Source organism: Periplaneta americana, chromosome 4 (genome assembly GCF_040183065.1).
Source record: "Periplaneta americana isolate PAMFEO1 chromosome 4, P.americana_PAMFEO1_priV1, whole genome shotgun sequence".
NCBI lineage: Eukaryota > Metazoa > Arthropoda > Insecta > Blattodea > Blattidae > Periplaneta > Periplaneta americana.
In genome coordinates, this window is record NC_091120.1 from 95,259,442 (window position 1) to 95,277,516 (window position 18,075).

General features: G+C 35.8%; 1 protein-coding gene across 4 annotated transcripts in view; it reads right to left on the reverse strand.

The window, feature by feature from the left end:
* Positions 1–18,075, reverse strand: part of LOC138698063 (hypoxia-inducible factor 1-alpha-like) — a 512,524-nt gene that overhangs the window by 290,370 nt on the left and 204,079 nt on the right. For all 4 annotated transcript variants that reach the window (XM_069823756.1, XM_069823755.1, XM_069823754.1 and 1 more), the window contains exon 2: positions 2,240–2,427. In XM_069823756.1, the coding sequence (XP_069679857.1) occupies positions 2,240–2,427 (188 nt within the window). The remainder of the gene's footprint in view (positions 1–2,239; positions 2,428–18,075) is intronic.

Consider the following 18,075-nt stretch of genomic DNA (forward strand, 5'->3'; position numbering starts at 1 on the left):
TTGTTAAGACCTGGGAACTATAAACTTGGAAAAAATTCGCAACGAAAAGTAGGAATAGTTCTACATAATATAGTAAATAGTTCCTCCGAAAAAGTAGGGTCTGTAGATATGCTGGATAGCTCATTTCAACATTTTTCTCTTCATGTTATGCAAGAAACCCAATTTGTTTTCTGATTTGACTTCAATTACAGTAAACTTACTACTTTGTACTAAAGTATATTATTTATGTGCATCACTCTTGGATAAACTAAGAAAAACTGTTCAATAGTTGGGAGAAATTGGTGTAAATAGACGGCATGCTCAAAACGACATTTTCGATAATAAGTATGTTGAAAACGTGTATTTCTGCAAAAACCTCTAAATCAGTTTTCTTTTTGTAGTATCACAATACTTTCTCTGCTGGAAACAAAAGGAGTTTACTGATTCTCAGCCTTTAATCTGCCAGATGGGAGAAGAAATAATTTCAAAACCAATTCACCGCAAAAAAAAAAAAAAAAAAAAAAAAAACCTTTAATCACGGAAACAACGAGTTGCAGTTTTATTGCTCTCCTGAAAACTATACAAAATGGACTGAAAATGCTTAAGAAAGAGTTCTTCATTTACTTCTGTAACATAGATAAGTTCAATACAATGAACGGTTTGCTTCTTAGTAACTTTTTTTTTCTACGGACGAGGGGCCTGTAGGCTAGCACCGCCGCCTAGAATGGTCTTATCTGTATTGTGTCTTGCCACGTCTTTGTAAGTATGTAATGTTTGTTGAAGTCCGAAAGGTCGCTTTCTTTGCAAAGATAGTGAGTGACTCAACTATGTGGTGCCACGGTCGATTAAGCCATGTAAACTTGCAGTTCCGGTGAAGTCTCACTAGAGTGTCCTTTTATCCCCACCGAAAGCGTATTACGCCTCCCCAAACTGATGGCATATGTACGCCAGTCGCAATACTTCATCGCCATACCAGTATCTTTTTGGTTGGTGCTATTGTAATTATAATAATTAGGGAGCGGATGCTGATGAAAAGACATCTTATTTTTCACATTCGGACGATACCTATTAATATAGAAATCCTTTCTATGTTAGTGTCAACGTAAAAAAGTAATTTCTGATATTGCATGTTTTGCATTTTTGACGTTTTTCAACTAATAGGTCATTTTTATATTTTTTCAACATTTTTTTGGTCATTTTTAATACTCTGAAGAACTTCTAGATCATTTGGAATGCATTTTACTTTCTTCTTTACCGATAGTTTTGTTAAATCATTTTCTAAGCAAATAGGTCAGTAGTAATTACCTACTGAACAGGCTAAGTGAATAACAGTGAAATTTGAGTTTTATAGTTTGGAACAGACTCTAAAGCCCATCCCTCATTCCACTGAAGGTTTCACTTCACACAACGGAAGTAATATAAAATGCTTGACAGCAGCTTAGTTTAAGTGAGGACTTTGACCGCTACGGTTTTTTTGTCGGTACGGTAGAATTTATGTTCGGGAGGGGGGAAACTTTTACCATGTCCTGACATTGTGTCCTCAACATGGTTCGGAAGGAATGTCTACTGTAGTAGAAAGTATTTTTAAAACAAAGATTGCAAGAATGCACGCTGCGCCCACAATTTGTTGTCATTCACACTCCCTCATCTGGAAGATCTGGTAACAAGAGTGAAGCGCGGAAGGAGAAGGAGACTGAAGGCACTGACATGGACCACCTCTGATTGAAACACATTGTAAACCCTCATTAAAATCTACAGTTTTCCCTTAAAACCTTCATTTTGTTGCATGTTCTTTTCCTTTATCTTAGCCAAATTCCAGGAAGTTGTCTCCTCTCTCCGAGATTTGCAGAGCAGTGATTGAAACAAGGTGACTAATTTTTAAGAAGTTGTGGTGCGAGTACGGTGAATAATATTTTAATTTCATGTCACTTTTTCATTAGTTTAAAGACATTTTAATAATCATTTTAAGTAGATTTTTAGGTCATCAACATCCGCCTCTAATGATAATTAATACTGCAACGGACAGTGATGGTAAAATGGAGGAAAACGAGAGAATCCCGAGAAAATCGTTAAGGAATCTTGACTTTGTCCACTACAAATACGACTCCGCCATTGTTCGGATTCGACCCCGGGTCTGCAGTCATCGTAAGTCAGTGCTCTGCCAAATGAGTTAAGTTGTCAAGACTTGGGTCTTAGTACCTAAATTAATAATATGATTAAACCTTAATTCTTAATCTGGATTTTGTAAGAAAACACTCACGTAAATTCAAGAGACTGCGAACTTTGAGGTAGGAAATAGCAAGTCGCATGATGGATGCCTTGTCTAATTGTGAAATTGTACTCTGCGGCATAGGCAACGCTTGTGCCAGGTCTGTGAAGATCTCGGTTTCCCGACTGCGACGACATCGGGCTGCATCACGTGATTTCTCTTTCCGCTTTTCTGAATTCCTGAAACAATATGAAATAAAATAATATATATGTTAATTATTGCATAATTTCTTCAATAATAAGAACAGTTTTAGTAGGTACAAAATTATCACAACAGAGCAACTTTATGTCAACATTTAGTTTATTGTATTTAAGATAATGTTACCATATGCGCAAATGAAACTAGCATGACTCATAAAAATACATATTTCATTGTCTTTTCAGAGATATCCGTTGTATTACCATCACCCTTTCATTCAATAACACTAACATTCCGAATATAATGTCATGATTTTATGACCTCTGAATATAGTAATAATAATAATAATAATAATAATAATAATAATAATAATAATAATAATAATAATAATAATCTGAAATAGAGTGAATGACACAATACCTGTTTAATCTTTAACGGTCATAATATTTGTGTAAAAATGTGAATATCAAGAAAATAATTTAAGATTGATTAATTGATAGGTATACGAGGATACATTAGCAGAGGCAAACAATTAAAACTAAGAATTAAGTGTGAATATCCCGTGGACCCGGATTCGATCCACGGCGTACCCCCAATTTGTAACTTGTCTTGGGCAAGCCCGTGGTCCAGGTAACACAGGGATTTTCTCCGGGAGCTTCGGTTCCCCTGTGGCATCAACAAATCTCCATCATCTCATCTGATCACAAGTGTAGTGTAGACCAGCCTCTTATGGAGCAACATGGGCAACGACTTTGTCGGTAAATTGGTCTACACAACTGGCTTCATGTGAGTGAATAACGAAAAGTCAAGTACCCCCGTTAGTAAAAATAAAACAATAATAATAATAATAATAATAATAATAATAATAATAATAATAATAATAATAAGTAATGTGTCACAATATTGGTGTAATAAATTAGTCTAATAGTTTTCACACAAAATACTAAACTATTACCGAGAAATAATTGAACAACTCGCTCCTAAAACAAGTTCAATTTTTTATGTACTTTTCAGTTTTCGTAACCTGTAATGACGGAGAACATAGATAAAGTAGCCTTGTTTCCCGCACAATGAATTTGTTATCGAAATGATGACTTCTCCCTCCCGATGAGTGTAATCCAAGACTAAGTAACTGAAGAGTGTGATTCCAAAACTCGTTGAGTCCTTATGGCCATTTCTATGATTTATATAAAAAAAATATATTTTTTATTTTAGTGGGTTATTTTACGACGCTTTATCAACAGCTTAGGTTATTTAGCGTCTGAATGAGATAAGGTGATAATGCCGGTGAAATAAGTCCGGGGTCCAAACACCGAAAGTTACCCAGCATTTGCTCATATTGAGTTGAGGGAAAACCTCGGGAAAAACCTCAACCAGGTAACTTGCCCCAATCGAGCCCGGGCCACCTGGTTTCGCGGCCAGACGCGCTAACCGTTACTCCACAGGTGTGGACCTAAAGATATATGATTATGTTTGAAACCTCTATCATTATATTTTAAGCCTGGTTTCTTCCAAAACAATCCTTGTATAAAAATGTGTTACTGTGCATGTCACTTAAAAATTCACTCAGTCCGTAGACGAATATATATAAAAAAAAAACTTTCCCAGTCTTGTCATAAACATGGACTGAACGTGTTTTGGGATCACACTCTTCAATTGCGAACTTAATTTAATTTTCAACTATTTTGGGCTGAAGTTGTTTGGAGAATGAGCTATTAGAAACCAAACGAAATTTCACTTTCCACAACGCCTTTATTTTATTATCTCACTACCTTAGTTATTAAAATCTGTGATGAATTCCGTGTATCTTACGAATAAATACAACAGGAACCTTAATAAAAAAAAAATTAACAACACAAGCCACGGAAATGGAAACATAAATTCTTCAATGTTGACATCCTTTTTAAATTAAAAAATAATTTTCTGCGTATTATTGGTGATTATACTCTCACTCATTAATCACACTATAGGCCTGCAATAAAATATTTGTACAACGAGTAATTATTTCTTAGTGTTATTACTTTCTTACTAATCTTTTTAATATTTTATTTATTAATACGTTTAATCTGGCATGACTAGATAATCAAGTTACAAAACAGTAAATAATGTTATTTTTTGGCACATAATGGAACTGCTTGGCAGGTAATTTTCCTAATACTTCAGTTATTTCTGCCATTCTCATTTCATCACTGAAATGCCTCAGTAAAAAAATCTGCTCCACCTCTTTGTTCAACAAAAGGATTTCACTCCTTGCACTAATCGTACATTGATTACATCGAATATAAACACATTTCCTAAATAGTTTTGGCACTAGCACAGTGCATATCAGGATTAATGTCTGAGGCAGAAAATGGAAACACTGTTTAGTGGCATGCTAGTATGTGGGAGGTTTTATATACTGCGTCTGATAGTTACTGATAGATCCTATATTTCTACCAAGAACATGGCCTGGTATGTTCCCATTTTATAAGCACGTTCATTAAGTTTGTTGTTGTGAGACTGATAAAATAAATCATGGCAACTCAGACGAGGAGAAACAAGGACAATGATGATAAGTAGTCACAGTTAACATCCTACAGATTTCATCAATGTCATTAATTTATACATCGTCCTTTTCTTACTCTCCGTCTCTATCAGTCTGTTTGTCTATCTATGCCTGACTCTTCCCCTTCCCCTTTTCGACCCTTCCGTTGGCTGTTTCTCGTCATTCTGCGGCTTACATATAAAATTACTAAATATATATTTCTTCTGGTTTTATTATTTAGGACAGTTGCAAGTGAAAAACAATGTTATAACCTACTATTTCTATTGTCCTCTCCCCGAAATTTAATAATAGGTAGTACTTTGTAAAAGCTAAAAATTCAGAATAAGACTATCTTTCACAAAATTACATTGAAGTTTCTTACTTAACACCAATTTCCTAACAACCAAAATTCTGGATGATTTTTCAATCGGTTATTTAACGATTTTATACCAACTAGAGGTTATCGAGTGGTAATATCGAAATGGTATTTGACGAGACGAGTCCCGAACATTCGTTACAGAATTATCTGACATTCGTCTTACAGTCTGGGAAAATTTCCCAAAAAACCAGATAACATAGGTAACCTGTCCAACCGGGATTCGAACCTGAGCGCAGCAAAAAAATAATAATACGAGTCCAAGTCACTATCTCCCAATTATTACACCAGTGGTAGAACGATAAGATGATAATATAACGGTAATGGAACAATAATGGAATGCGAATGGAGGAAAACAAAAATTTTATTGAGAAAATTCCTAAATCATTTTATTCATCAGAAATATTGGACAATCTGCTTGGAAACCAAAATCTTCTTTGTTGAGAAGCGTCAGCTGATTCAGCAACGGCTGGAACCTAATTATGCTACGAAATATTCTAGAACTGTAGTCGTCTAGTACAGAACTGAAAAAAAAGAATTTGGCATAAAAGCCTACAGTAAGTCAGTGTATGGATAGCATCATCTGATGATAAAACTCTCTAATATCTGCACCATGTAACGAACCAAAAAAAATATGTGATGTTTCAGAATAATTTGTTGCTTCAGTCACATGTTAAACAAACCAGCGTGGGTGCATTCTCCTTAACTGATAATAGATGACCACTACAAAACAAAATAAATCTCAATAACTCTTTCGTCATGACATTATTTACGTAATGAGCTGCATATCTCATAAGAAGAATTTAATGGACCACTGACAATATAAAAACATTCATTTTTATACAGCGTAAATGATGTAGGACGAATATTTTATATAATAGTACTGTCTTGTCTTGACTAGAAAGTCCAAGAATCATAACTCGTAACACAACCGAGACGGAAGTGCAGCCGGATGAATGGTGTATTGTTCGCTACCTAACGCTGATCAAATGTAGAAGGTTGAGCTGGAGGTAGATTACAAATTGCTCATTTAGCCAAGTGAACAGACCTCATGTGTGCGTATTTCAGCGACCTTGAAAGGCACTTTAATGTCCATGTATTCTGCACGATCAGTATCATCATTGTTTCTTTACAGACTTGTTAACGAAGCCACTGTTTTCAAGCGGAGAAAAAATAAACTCGTAAAACAAGGTTCTGTTTGTTTCAATTTATAAAATTATGCACTACAAATGTTCCCCAGTTAATATCCAAGCATTCATGACATGAAGACCATCATATGGCTACATTACAGCCACCATTTCCAACCGGATCTCCTCACTTCCGTTCAACGGATACGTCACTACCGATATGTCTGTCTGCTTGCAGCGTTTGGACCAAGAGAAACAGTAGAGAAAAGTATGCTAAGCACAGCTATATAATGTCTTACAATTACTGTCAGGTTTCAAATTATAATTAATGGTAGTATTTCTAGATATACTCGTAGTGTTAATCGAATTATCAAAGAGTTTGTTTTCAAACCAATTTTTAAATCACTGAGTTCAAGTGAAAAGATTTGCAGTTGACGAAGACGTAAGGAATAGGCTTTGCCTTAGCATTTTAATCACATCTTATGTGAGACAGTAACGGATCACCTGGTCTAATAAATGTTTTGTATTATAAATTATGGTTTATTTAACGACACTCGCAACTTCAGAGGTTATATCAGCGTCGCCGGTGTGCAAGAATTTTGTTCCGCAGGAGTTCTTTTATAAGCCAGTAAATCTACTGACATGAGCGTGACGCATTTAAACACACTTAAATGCCATCGACCTCGGCCGGGATCGAACCCGCAACCTCGAGCACAGAAAGCCAGCGCTATACCAACTACGCTACCAAGGGCGACAATGTTTTGATGATGATGATATAATAATAATAATAATAATAATAATAATAATAATAATAAATATAGGTGAACACAATAAGTAGGTTCTGGGAGTTTTTCTTCAATCATGAAACACAGAGATCGGGATTGGATGTACTATATCTTCCGGCTTCAATTTAAAAAAACGAAGAGAGAGGAGTATCTCACTCGTCGGAAGTGTCATAGATCTATAAATTTCGCCATAATTATGTTAACAACTCCAAAGGGAAGAATCATCATCTCTTCCTTCTTCTCTTTTACCTGAAGGTGAACGTATATCCAACTTTCGAAATGTTGTGAACACTGTATTTCACTAGGAGTGGAAATAGTTTATTCCAAATTCTTCTTAAATGACTAAGCTCCCCTGTCATTTAGCCTCATTAATGAAATAACATAATTGTGATGATAAAATCTCCAGTATTTTATTATACAAAATACAGGGAGTTCGGGCGAGTTTGTGACAGACTTTGTGGAGTGATAAGTTGCGTCAACCTTTGCTTATCAACCATATCCGATAAAGCTCAATTATTAAGCTACGTACCTCTGATAGCGGCGAGTTTTTCCCATGGCTATTTCTTGTTCGCAAGATGGAATCCGGGAAGATAGGGGATAACTATTGTTTTTTTTTTAACGCCACTCTCTTCACTTCTCTTTTAATGCTATGTATAATATACAAATACTGTTAAGTGCATGTTTTCACATAGCTCACACAAATAAAAAGCACAATAAGTACAGATACAGAATTAAAATTTGGAGTGAGTCTTGATAGGAGTCCATCTGTATGTAGGCAACAATTTCGCACGACTGTCCACAAGTAGCATACATACAGAGGCTCTTGTTTACTGCATGTGCGCAGTGCGTTGTAAGTGAAACTTTTACAATAAGGGAGCTCCAAATGTTATTTCCGTATCTATGCATATTTTGACATAGCTCACAAATCTCTGGTTTAGAATAGGTGCTCAACATAGCGCTCACCCATCTCGTTACACACACTGCATCGTCGATAAAGACGCTAGGCTTCTCTGCTCTTACCACGTGTTTTACCATAAACAATATGGAAGTCTGCTAAGTTTACGTACAACGAATTGCCTGTAATTCCAAGCGTTTAATACAGAATCGGAGTGGGGCAAAGGGACTGTAATGGAAGAAGCTCGCCGCTTTCAAGTGTATGTAGCGTCGTAATGGAGCGTTTCCGAATATGGGTTGATAAGCAAAAGTTGTTCCATTTGACACCACCTCCAAGTCTGTCGCAAACGAAAGAATACGGAATATACTGCTATAATTATAATAAGTGGTTCTAAAATAAACACTTTGTTCAGAAAAAAATATATTGCTTAGAATAAAATAATTTAAGATACATATTTGAATGTTTTTTAAAGGTAAGCTGCATTTTGCCATCTCCTCCACAGGTTACAGAGACAATGTAGGAACGTACTATGAGTAGGAGCGATGCCTCAAGGATCTTCTCAGTAAAAATTATGTATGTATGTATGTATGTATGTATGTATGTATGTATGTATGTATGTATGTATGTATGTATGTATGTATGTATGTATGTATGTATGTATTTTTTTGTATTTATTAAAAACGGCATGTTCCATTACACTGAGTAATACTACATGCACTGAGCTCTCTTATAATATTACAGTTATTTACAATCATCTATAACAATTCAAAGTTTACAATCTAATTTGAAGATCAGTTGATTTTGTTTTTACCATTCACTTATTTCTCTCGACATATATGCTGCATTTATATTGATTTTCTGCAATTTAAAATTTACAATCTGATTTGGATTATTTTCTTTTCCACAATTTTCTCTTATTTTTTCTCTATAAAATGTTCTAAGGTCACAATTAATTATAGCTATCTACCGTATGTATGTATGTATGTATGTATGTATGTATGTATGTATGTATGTATGTATGTATGTGTATGTGTGCATGTATGTATGTATGTAGGGTAAAGGTTGTAAATACTATGATACGAGTAATCCTGTGATAGTTCTTTTTGAGAATTTATTACAATTTTACTGTGCGAGAGAAGGACTGGTTTCGTGCAGAAACTTGTCCACGAACATTTCCTTAATACTTGACGCAAAAAACCGATCTTCCTCTCGCTCATTAAAATTGTAATAAATTCTCAAAAAGAACTATCACAATATTACTCATATCACAATATTAAATTACCAACCTTTACCCTGTGTATGTATGTATGTATGTATGTATGTATGTATGTATGTATGTATGTATGTATGTATGTATGCATGCATGCATAGAAACGCCTCAGAACTTATGATCGTTGTTCCAACTGGCATCAACAGGGTATTTGTTATCACTATGATAAACGTGTTACATAAAATAATTAAATGCCGCATGAAAATTCATGAACAGTATTCGTTAAAATAAATCACAATTCCGTTGACAAAGCTGCAACAATGCAAAAAAAAATCGCAACAAGTCTCTTTCTATTATAATATTACAAGACTGAAAAAACTTTCGCCACATGACGGTACGGTATCCTTGGAATTTCACTCCTTCGTTGTATCTCACATCCCGGCATTCTCTCCTAGCATTACCATAAAGGAAAATTTATGCGTCAATGCAAAAAGGTCGATTTAAGAGATTTTCACGGAACTACACATTCAGTGTTGCCAACTCTACGGATTTATCGTAGATCTACGGAATTTTGTTAGTATCTACGGGTATACGGATTTTCCACCCAAATCTAAGGATTTTTTAGATCAGATTTTATTTCAATTTTTTTAAGTGCGAAAGATATAATGCCTTTTTTTACATTCCATTTTAGTAGTATTTTTCCCAACGGACTGTACTTTATTTCACACCAGAAGACAATAACGACAACAACTATGATTATTTTTAAGGTGGGATATTTAAATGAAGAATCGCCAATCGGGTGCGATGTATGCGTCTGGCTGACACAGGTTGGATCAGTGCAGAACCAGTCTACCGAGCGAAGAAATGCGATTATTATTAATTTATTATACTATTCACTCAGTTCGTTGCGTTGAAATTACTGTTGGTGTTTCAAAGTTTGAAACTGAAGTGTGCAGATGTTACGTGTTCTTGTTTTTTCAATGTTTTTCGAGGAAGTAAATTAAATACAATTAATTGAATCAAGATGCCATCATTGCTAAGTAAATACCATAGTTCATTATTTACTCATCGTGCTTTATTATAATTTTAGGTAAATCTTATTATGTCCAAAAATTAAGATTCTGATTCGTATGATACGGAGGAAGATAAAAGATAAAAGTTATCTGAAGGGTCATCAAAAAAAATAAAAAATATATATTCAGACACAATAGGCTAGAAATAGTGGCTTGCTAGGAGCAAGAAGGAAAGTCATTAGGCCTACTTCTTTAGCTTGTCAGTGTGAATATTTAAGAAGTTCTACTGAAAAAGCGGCATGAACAGAGCCGCAAAATCTCCGGACTTTTATACTCAATATACGGAATTTTTACGAGTCATCTATGGATTTTAACATGCAAAGGGTTGGTTACGCTAAGTAACATTGTGTCAAATGAACTGTGAGAAACTACTTTCCAATAGATCTTTCTTTTCACGTTGAACAGCCTTCCGATCATGCTAGCTAAAAAAAAGACTTGTGGTTTTCTACATGTATAAAAACTGTACTTCCCATTTTCGGTGAGAAACAGTGATTCCAGCCTCACAGACTGCACTTAAATGTAAGTCTATTGCATTTAAACGCAAGTCTGTCACATTCTAAATTATCACTATACACTATTTCGACGATTCGTTCAGCGCTTTCCCACTTTTATCTAATTCAGAGAAATAATGAGTTAAATGTTACGTAAATATAGAGCTACAACTATTTCCATTCCTCCTGCCTACGTTCTCCATAACGTGTACGCGGAATATCGCCTAGTAGAGTAACTTGATATTATTGTTCACATCTATATGAGAACGTTGACAATATTGCACACAACAGTAGGAAAACTCAGATCAGGCATTGGTACCTATGTAAAGTGTGTAATAGGCTACATCTATTCAAAGCTTAGATTTATACATGAAGTGTTGGACTATTTTAGTAAAACAGAGACAAGTCATTGTTGATCCTTCGACGAATATTAAATGCGTTTTCCCATCGATTAGTAAGCGAGTGAATGACAACAAAAGAGCCCACGAAACGAAATGCTTTTATAGTACATCTACTCTCGGTTACTTGGTATAAATACCTGTGATATACTTAGAATCTCATTTTAAATCGCTAATACCTTTTAGTATTATTCATATAAATATTGAACGCTGATTTTCGTAAAGAGCGTTCTTATCGGTGGTCTTGCGATTACCATACTGGGCTGTTGGATCCGAATTTCGCAGGTTCAAACCCGGTCGAGAGCGATGGATTTTAAAGTATGTAAATTTACTACATCACGTAAAATAACCCTGTTGGTGATATGGAATTGCAGATAAAATTCATCGACCATTTCTCGCCCATTCAAATTTCGACGCTGGATAACCTCTGCAGCTGAAAGCGTCGTTAATAAAAAGCTCGTTTTCGTATAGAGTAGGCCTAAAATAATATTAGAGGTAATTATAATGTACGAAAATCTATTTAATTTCAATTAAATATTAATTATATGCAGTTATTCCAACTGTACAATTTATAAATTACGTTAGAAAATTATGGTTTATTTAATGACGCTAGCAACTGCCGAGGTTATATCAACGTCACCAGTATACCGGAATTTTGTCCCGCAGAAGTTCTTTTACATGCCAGTAAATCTAATGACATGAGCCTGTCGCATTTAAGCACACTTCAATGCCATCGACCTGGGCCGGGATCGAACCCGCAACCTCGAGCACAGAAGGCCAGCGCTATACCGACTACGCTACCCAGGCCGACAATTAAGTTAGAAAATGAAATCTTACTTTCTTGGAGCTGAAAAGAAATACACACACACACACACACATATATATATATATATATATATATATATATATATATATATATATATATATATATATTAGTGTGTGTAATGTCCTAAACGGAAGTATATCCTATTATATGGGTGGAGTAAATTATTGTATTTAATAAGTGAATGTCAGTCCAAGAAAATAATCTATAACCTGGAAGCAATATCACTGGAGACATGATAAGAAAAGTAATTGTTGCGAAACTCGTAAAACATAGGAGGAAGTATGTGTCTTGTTAATGACATCAACATTTTTACAATAGTACTGTGATAACGAGAGATAATAGTTCAATAACAAAATTCTTTAAACCATAGAGTCCATGAATTGAGAACGAGACAAGAGTGGACTGAGGATGGCATAGAATATCAAGCTACACTAAAAAATTCCAATCACGGACACTTTGCCATCACAGAAATTAGAAAGAACTGTGAAATTACGACGGAGGAATTACTTCTTTTTCTTACAGCGTCAGGGTTAAGGTCCGACGGCCTGTTGCCTTCTAAACAGAAATCGACGTTTTACCTTGCTCCAGATCTATATGAACAACGTAGCCTTCGAGCTGTTTAGCATAAGTGTGGAAGTCTGTTTTTTTATATCTAACACGTGCCCATATCACTCTCTCTTCTGTTTTAAAATATGTTCATTTAGGGTAGTGTGTTTATACATTAGATCGCCTCAATTTTTTTTTCTAGAACTGATGCTCCGGTCTATTCATACGAATCTAATCATCGCCGTTCAGACACAACCTAAATTGGTGGAGTCTGCGACAGACTGTGACCTTAGAAATGCCATGACGTACAATTCACTGCTACCGGCGAGTGATTGCTCTTCCAGATTGGCGGATATAGCCTAATTCTCAAGAAAAGGAGCTTTTCCTGAGCGAGGTTTATCTGCAAGGCTTAGATCTCCACCAACGAATCGTTTAAACCAGTTTGATGCCATCCTACTATTGACCACTCATTCACCTTCCACTTCATATATTCTCCTTCAGCTGCTATTTTGCACTCACGATTTATTTCCAAAAGAAACGTAGACGCACCCAAATTTTGATTGTGTCGTTGCACATTTTCCATGAGGAATTGAAAATAAAAGGCATTATATAATATATATCGGAATTCGCAAATGGATATGCAGTTGAATACGTTTGAAATGTATAGGCCTAGGTGGTCTCGCGGCTAGAGCGTTGGACTTAGAATCCTGTATACCGGGTTCGATCCCAGGTGTACCCCCGATTTATAACTTGTGTTGGGTAAGCCCGTGGTCCAAGTAACACGGGGGGTTTTCTCCGGGAAGCTCCGGTTCTCCTGTGGCATCCCAACAAATCTCCATAATCATCTCATTGAGGGTGTAGTATAGACCAGCCTCCTATGGCGCACCCTGGGCAACGACTCTGTCGGTAAATTGGCTTCATATGAGTGAATGATGTAAGCAAGTATCCGCCATTAGTTAAAAAAAAAAAAACTTTTTAAATGTTTTTCAAGACAGTACCAACAACAGATCCCTCTGGTATGTAGCAGAGAGTCTGTCTATGTATTCTGGGGTGTCATTAAAGGAAGCTGGAAGGATATAAATAACGATCTAGAACAGCAAAATTTGGTTACTGTCCTCAGAAACCTCATTACCACGGATTCTATTTTTCTCTAATCAGATTTATTCACTGTTCAATTCTCATAATTTTAATTCAATATTGTACAAAATATGTACTAACCACTATCTTATAAAACTTCAGGTTTAAATTTATTTTGAAGTCTTCTCGTTTCAATGTCATGATTAACCATTTTCCAATATCCATAAATATGTAATCAACATCCACGTCATTTTCAGTCGTTAGTGTGTCCAATACAAAAAGCTGCAAATTTTCTACATCTTTTCTTTCTTCAACTATTCTTTTTCTGCTGAAATCCAGACATTAATTATGGTTAGAGACAGTCAAAATTTGTGACTCGCGAAATCGCGAAAACCCTAAAAACCAAATAAACTTACTTTTAAAGCATGGTTCGCATAAAAAATATCATATAATTACACGTTTCAACTCGCGAAACACTCGCGAAAAATAGCAAAAATCCTGTGACTCGCGAATTTAGCATATTTTCTGTCGTTATTCGCGAAAAGATGCAATTTTTCAGCAATTAATAAGAAAGAAGAGGCATTGTTTTCAGCACTTTTGCAGCTGAAAGGTTCCAAGGCAGGTCTATTCCCTCTCCCTGTTCCAACTAGGTGGAACTCTTGGCTCGAATCAGTAGAATGGTTGGTGGACAACTGGAAAGTTCTCTTCGAATTCCTTCAATCAGACCAAGGGGAAGCTTTCAGTGCTGCTTCTATGCACATCCATAGCTTGAATGAAGATGAACGGAAAATCATTCACGCAGAGGCTATTTTTTTAATTCAATGTGTTCTCTCCTCAAGACAATGCTCACTGATTTTGAGACAAACTCTAAACCAATCGATGGGGAAGTTTAACCTAAGCTGAAAAACTTTAAGAAACGACTAGCAGTGGTTTCGGAGGGTACTTTCAGTGATGTGCTAAATCAGAACTTAAGTAAGCTGAAAAGCCAACACAAAGGGAGGGCGGTCATTGAAATGAAGAGTGCTGCAAGGCAAATGGAGGTTAAACTAGACAAATTAATGCTAGGAGAGCCTGCTCGTAAACTTCTTCAACCGGTATCAGAACTGTTTTAGAAACAGAATTTGTTAAGCATTGATGCAACTGAAAGCAGTTTGAAACCTCTCTTTGATCAGGTGCCAACCTTAAAGAATCTATCATCTGATATAACAGTACATGCATACAGTGAACTGAAAGACATAGTTAAAAATAGTCCTGGACTTTAAGTGCGAGAAGATTTGCTGCCGTTACGTGAAGATCACAGTGATTTTGTAGACGGAGCATTCCAAGCTACGTATATGGGTTCCAGTTTCTAATGTCGACTGTGAACGTTCCCCCCCCCCCCCACAGTTCTCGTGTGTGTTAACAAATAGAAGAACAAACCTTACAATGACAGACTTAGAACTGTTGTCTGCGTACAACTTTGAATGTTAAATAATGTTAAGTATCTTAGAATTGTTGTCAACGTAAAGCTTTGAATCCATGGCGCTATAGCCCTGAAGGGCCAAGACCGACCAGCCGGCTGCTGGCCTCACGTCCACATGCCGAAGCAGAGGTGGACGATCATCCAACCAGAATGGAGGTATCATGTGGTTAGCACGATGATCCCCCCAACCGTTATAGCTGGTTTGCGAAACCGAATTTTCGCTACCTATCGTAGCTCCCCAAGTGCATCACGATGCTGGGGGCACCGATCCCATACACTGGCCGAAATTTCATGAGAAAATTTCTTCCCCCATGAGGACTAAAGCTTTGAATATATAATATTATAATTGTCAATTATCTTAAGCAACATAGTAATTTAATAAAACAGAGTGAAGATTTCAGGATTACTCAAGAAATTTTCATTTTCACCCAAGAATTTTTGTCCCTTTTAACAAAGAATTTTAGTTCTTTTTATACAAGAATTTTGACCGTCTCTAATCATGGTATTTTCAAAAAAACAATGTAACTCATGTTCCCGTACCTATACATATTGCCTAAACTACCAGACATTCCAATTTTACCAAAACAAAAATGTTCCAACCGAAGATTAATATTAAATGTAAAGAATACGATTTACCGGTTATTATCAGTTTAGTTACTGTCAGTGGACATAAAATATTTTTCTGAACTACTGTTACCAGGCGAGGATACTGAACTTTATTAAATAGCCGTCCGAATGCTAAATGTTTGACACGTGCCTCACACCAAGTCTAGATTCAATTAATTTATCAATATGGGGCCCATTTTTATAGAACTGGATACGGTTTAAAATACCTGGCGATTCAAAACAGCAAAAACGTTCGCCATACGAGGGGACTTGTCATCTACCATGGCAGGACAAGTAGTGTAAATGAAATAGAAATAAAAACTTATGTACTCAATGGGCCATTGTCATTTTTTTTAAATATGTACAAAGTTCATCAAACAGTTGTTACTTTTCCGGATGGAAAATTCCTGTTATGCAATTAAACGTCTATGTTGACATTAAAATAAATCTGAACGATAATTAATCAAGTCCTATTAAAAGCTAAAAGAGTAATTAAAATATAATATAAAATCATGATATTTACTGATTCTACTCTTAACAGAAATAAAGTCTTTCAACCAACTCAGCCACCGGCGTGGCTCAGTCGGTTAAGGCGCTTGTCTGCCGGTCTGAAGTTGCCTTCGGGCGCGGGTTCGATCCCCGCTTGGGCTGATTACCTGGTTGGGTTTTTTCCGAAGTTTTCCCCAACCGCAATGTGAATGCAAGGTAATCTATAGCGAATCCTCGGCCTCATCTCTCCAAACATTACCTCGCTATCAACAATCTCATTGACGCTAAATAACCTAGTAGTTGATACAGCGTCATTAAATAACCAACTAAAAAAAGTCAACTAACTCAAGTGGCCATCCGAGGGAACATTCTATTTTTTTCGGTGCTGGACTCAGGACTCATTTCACGGGCATTATCACCTTCATATCATTCAGACGCTAAATAACCTGAGATGTTGATAAAGCGTCGTAAAATAACCTACTAAAATAAAAAAAATAACAATTAGTATAATAATAATAATAATAATAATAATAATAATTCGTTCGTTTTCTGCCCAAACCCAGCATTCTCCATTCTTTCCTATTTTCTGCCTTTCTCTTCGTCTCTGCATTTGATCCATATATCTTAATGTCGTCTATCATAATAATGTCTCCTTCTGCCCCGAAATCTTCTTCCGTTCATCATTTCTTCCAGTGCATTCTTCAATAGACAGTTTCTTCTCAGCCAATGACCCTAGCATTCCTTTTCCATTTCTGATCAGTTTCAGCATCATTCTTTCTTCATTCACTCGTTCCAACACAACTTCATTTCTTATCCTGTCCATTTCACACGTTCCATTCTCCTCCATACCCACATTTCAAATGCTTCTACTCCTTTCTCTTCATTTTTCGTAATGTCCATGTTTCTGTTCCATACAATCCCACACTCCACACAAAGCACTTCACTAGTGTCTCTTCCTTAGTTCTTTTTTTTTCCTAGAGAACCGCAGAAGATGCTCCTTTTTCTACTAAAAGCTTATTACACATACATATATACATACACACACACACACACACATATATATATATATATATATATATATATATATATAGAGCACAGCTTCAAACATTTGGTTTACGTTTCCAGAAATGGCTCGTCTTTAACAACTCCAATGAAAGTTGTAAATGTTATATTGTTGCAAGATTTTAAGGTAACATATTGCATTATATCCATACTCAATTTTGCTTTTTTATTACAGGTAAATTTTAGTTCATACATTTTTGCTTATTACAACTTTATTTTTGCATCCTTGTTTACGAAGTCCATGTACAATTATATAGTGCTCAAAATGACCACCATGACGTTTAAGCGCCGCGTCATGCACTGTCTTACTATCTCTCATATTCCAGATTATTATTTGTATCTGCTGACATCTATTTTCAACACGCTGGCAAAGAATTTCAATGTTCCCAATTGATCCTGAATACACAATTGCTTTTAAATGTCCCCATAATCAAAAATCCAATGGAGAACGAGTAGGCCAGGATGTTGGTCCCCCACGACCTATCCATTTATTGGGGAATCGCTGACTTATTTTTTTAATTCAGGTACATTTTAGTTCATACATATTTGCTTATTATAACTTTAGCAGCAAAAGAAAAATCAGGCGGTACACTGTCATGCATTAACCACATATGGTGAATCATGCCTAAGTGTAGTGTAGACTTCTTCCAGCAAAACATTTAAATGTTAGGTTAAAAATTCACAGTATGATGCCTCTGTCAATATTCTCGTAAGAAAAGGATCAATGTCACCAATTATTCCA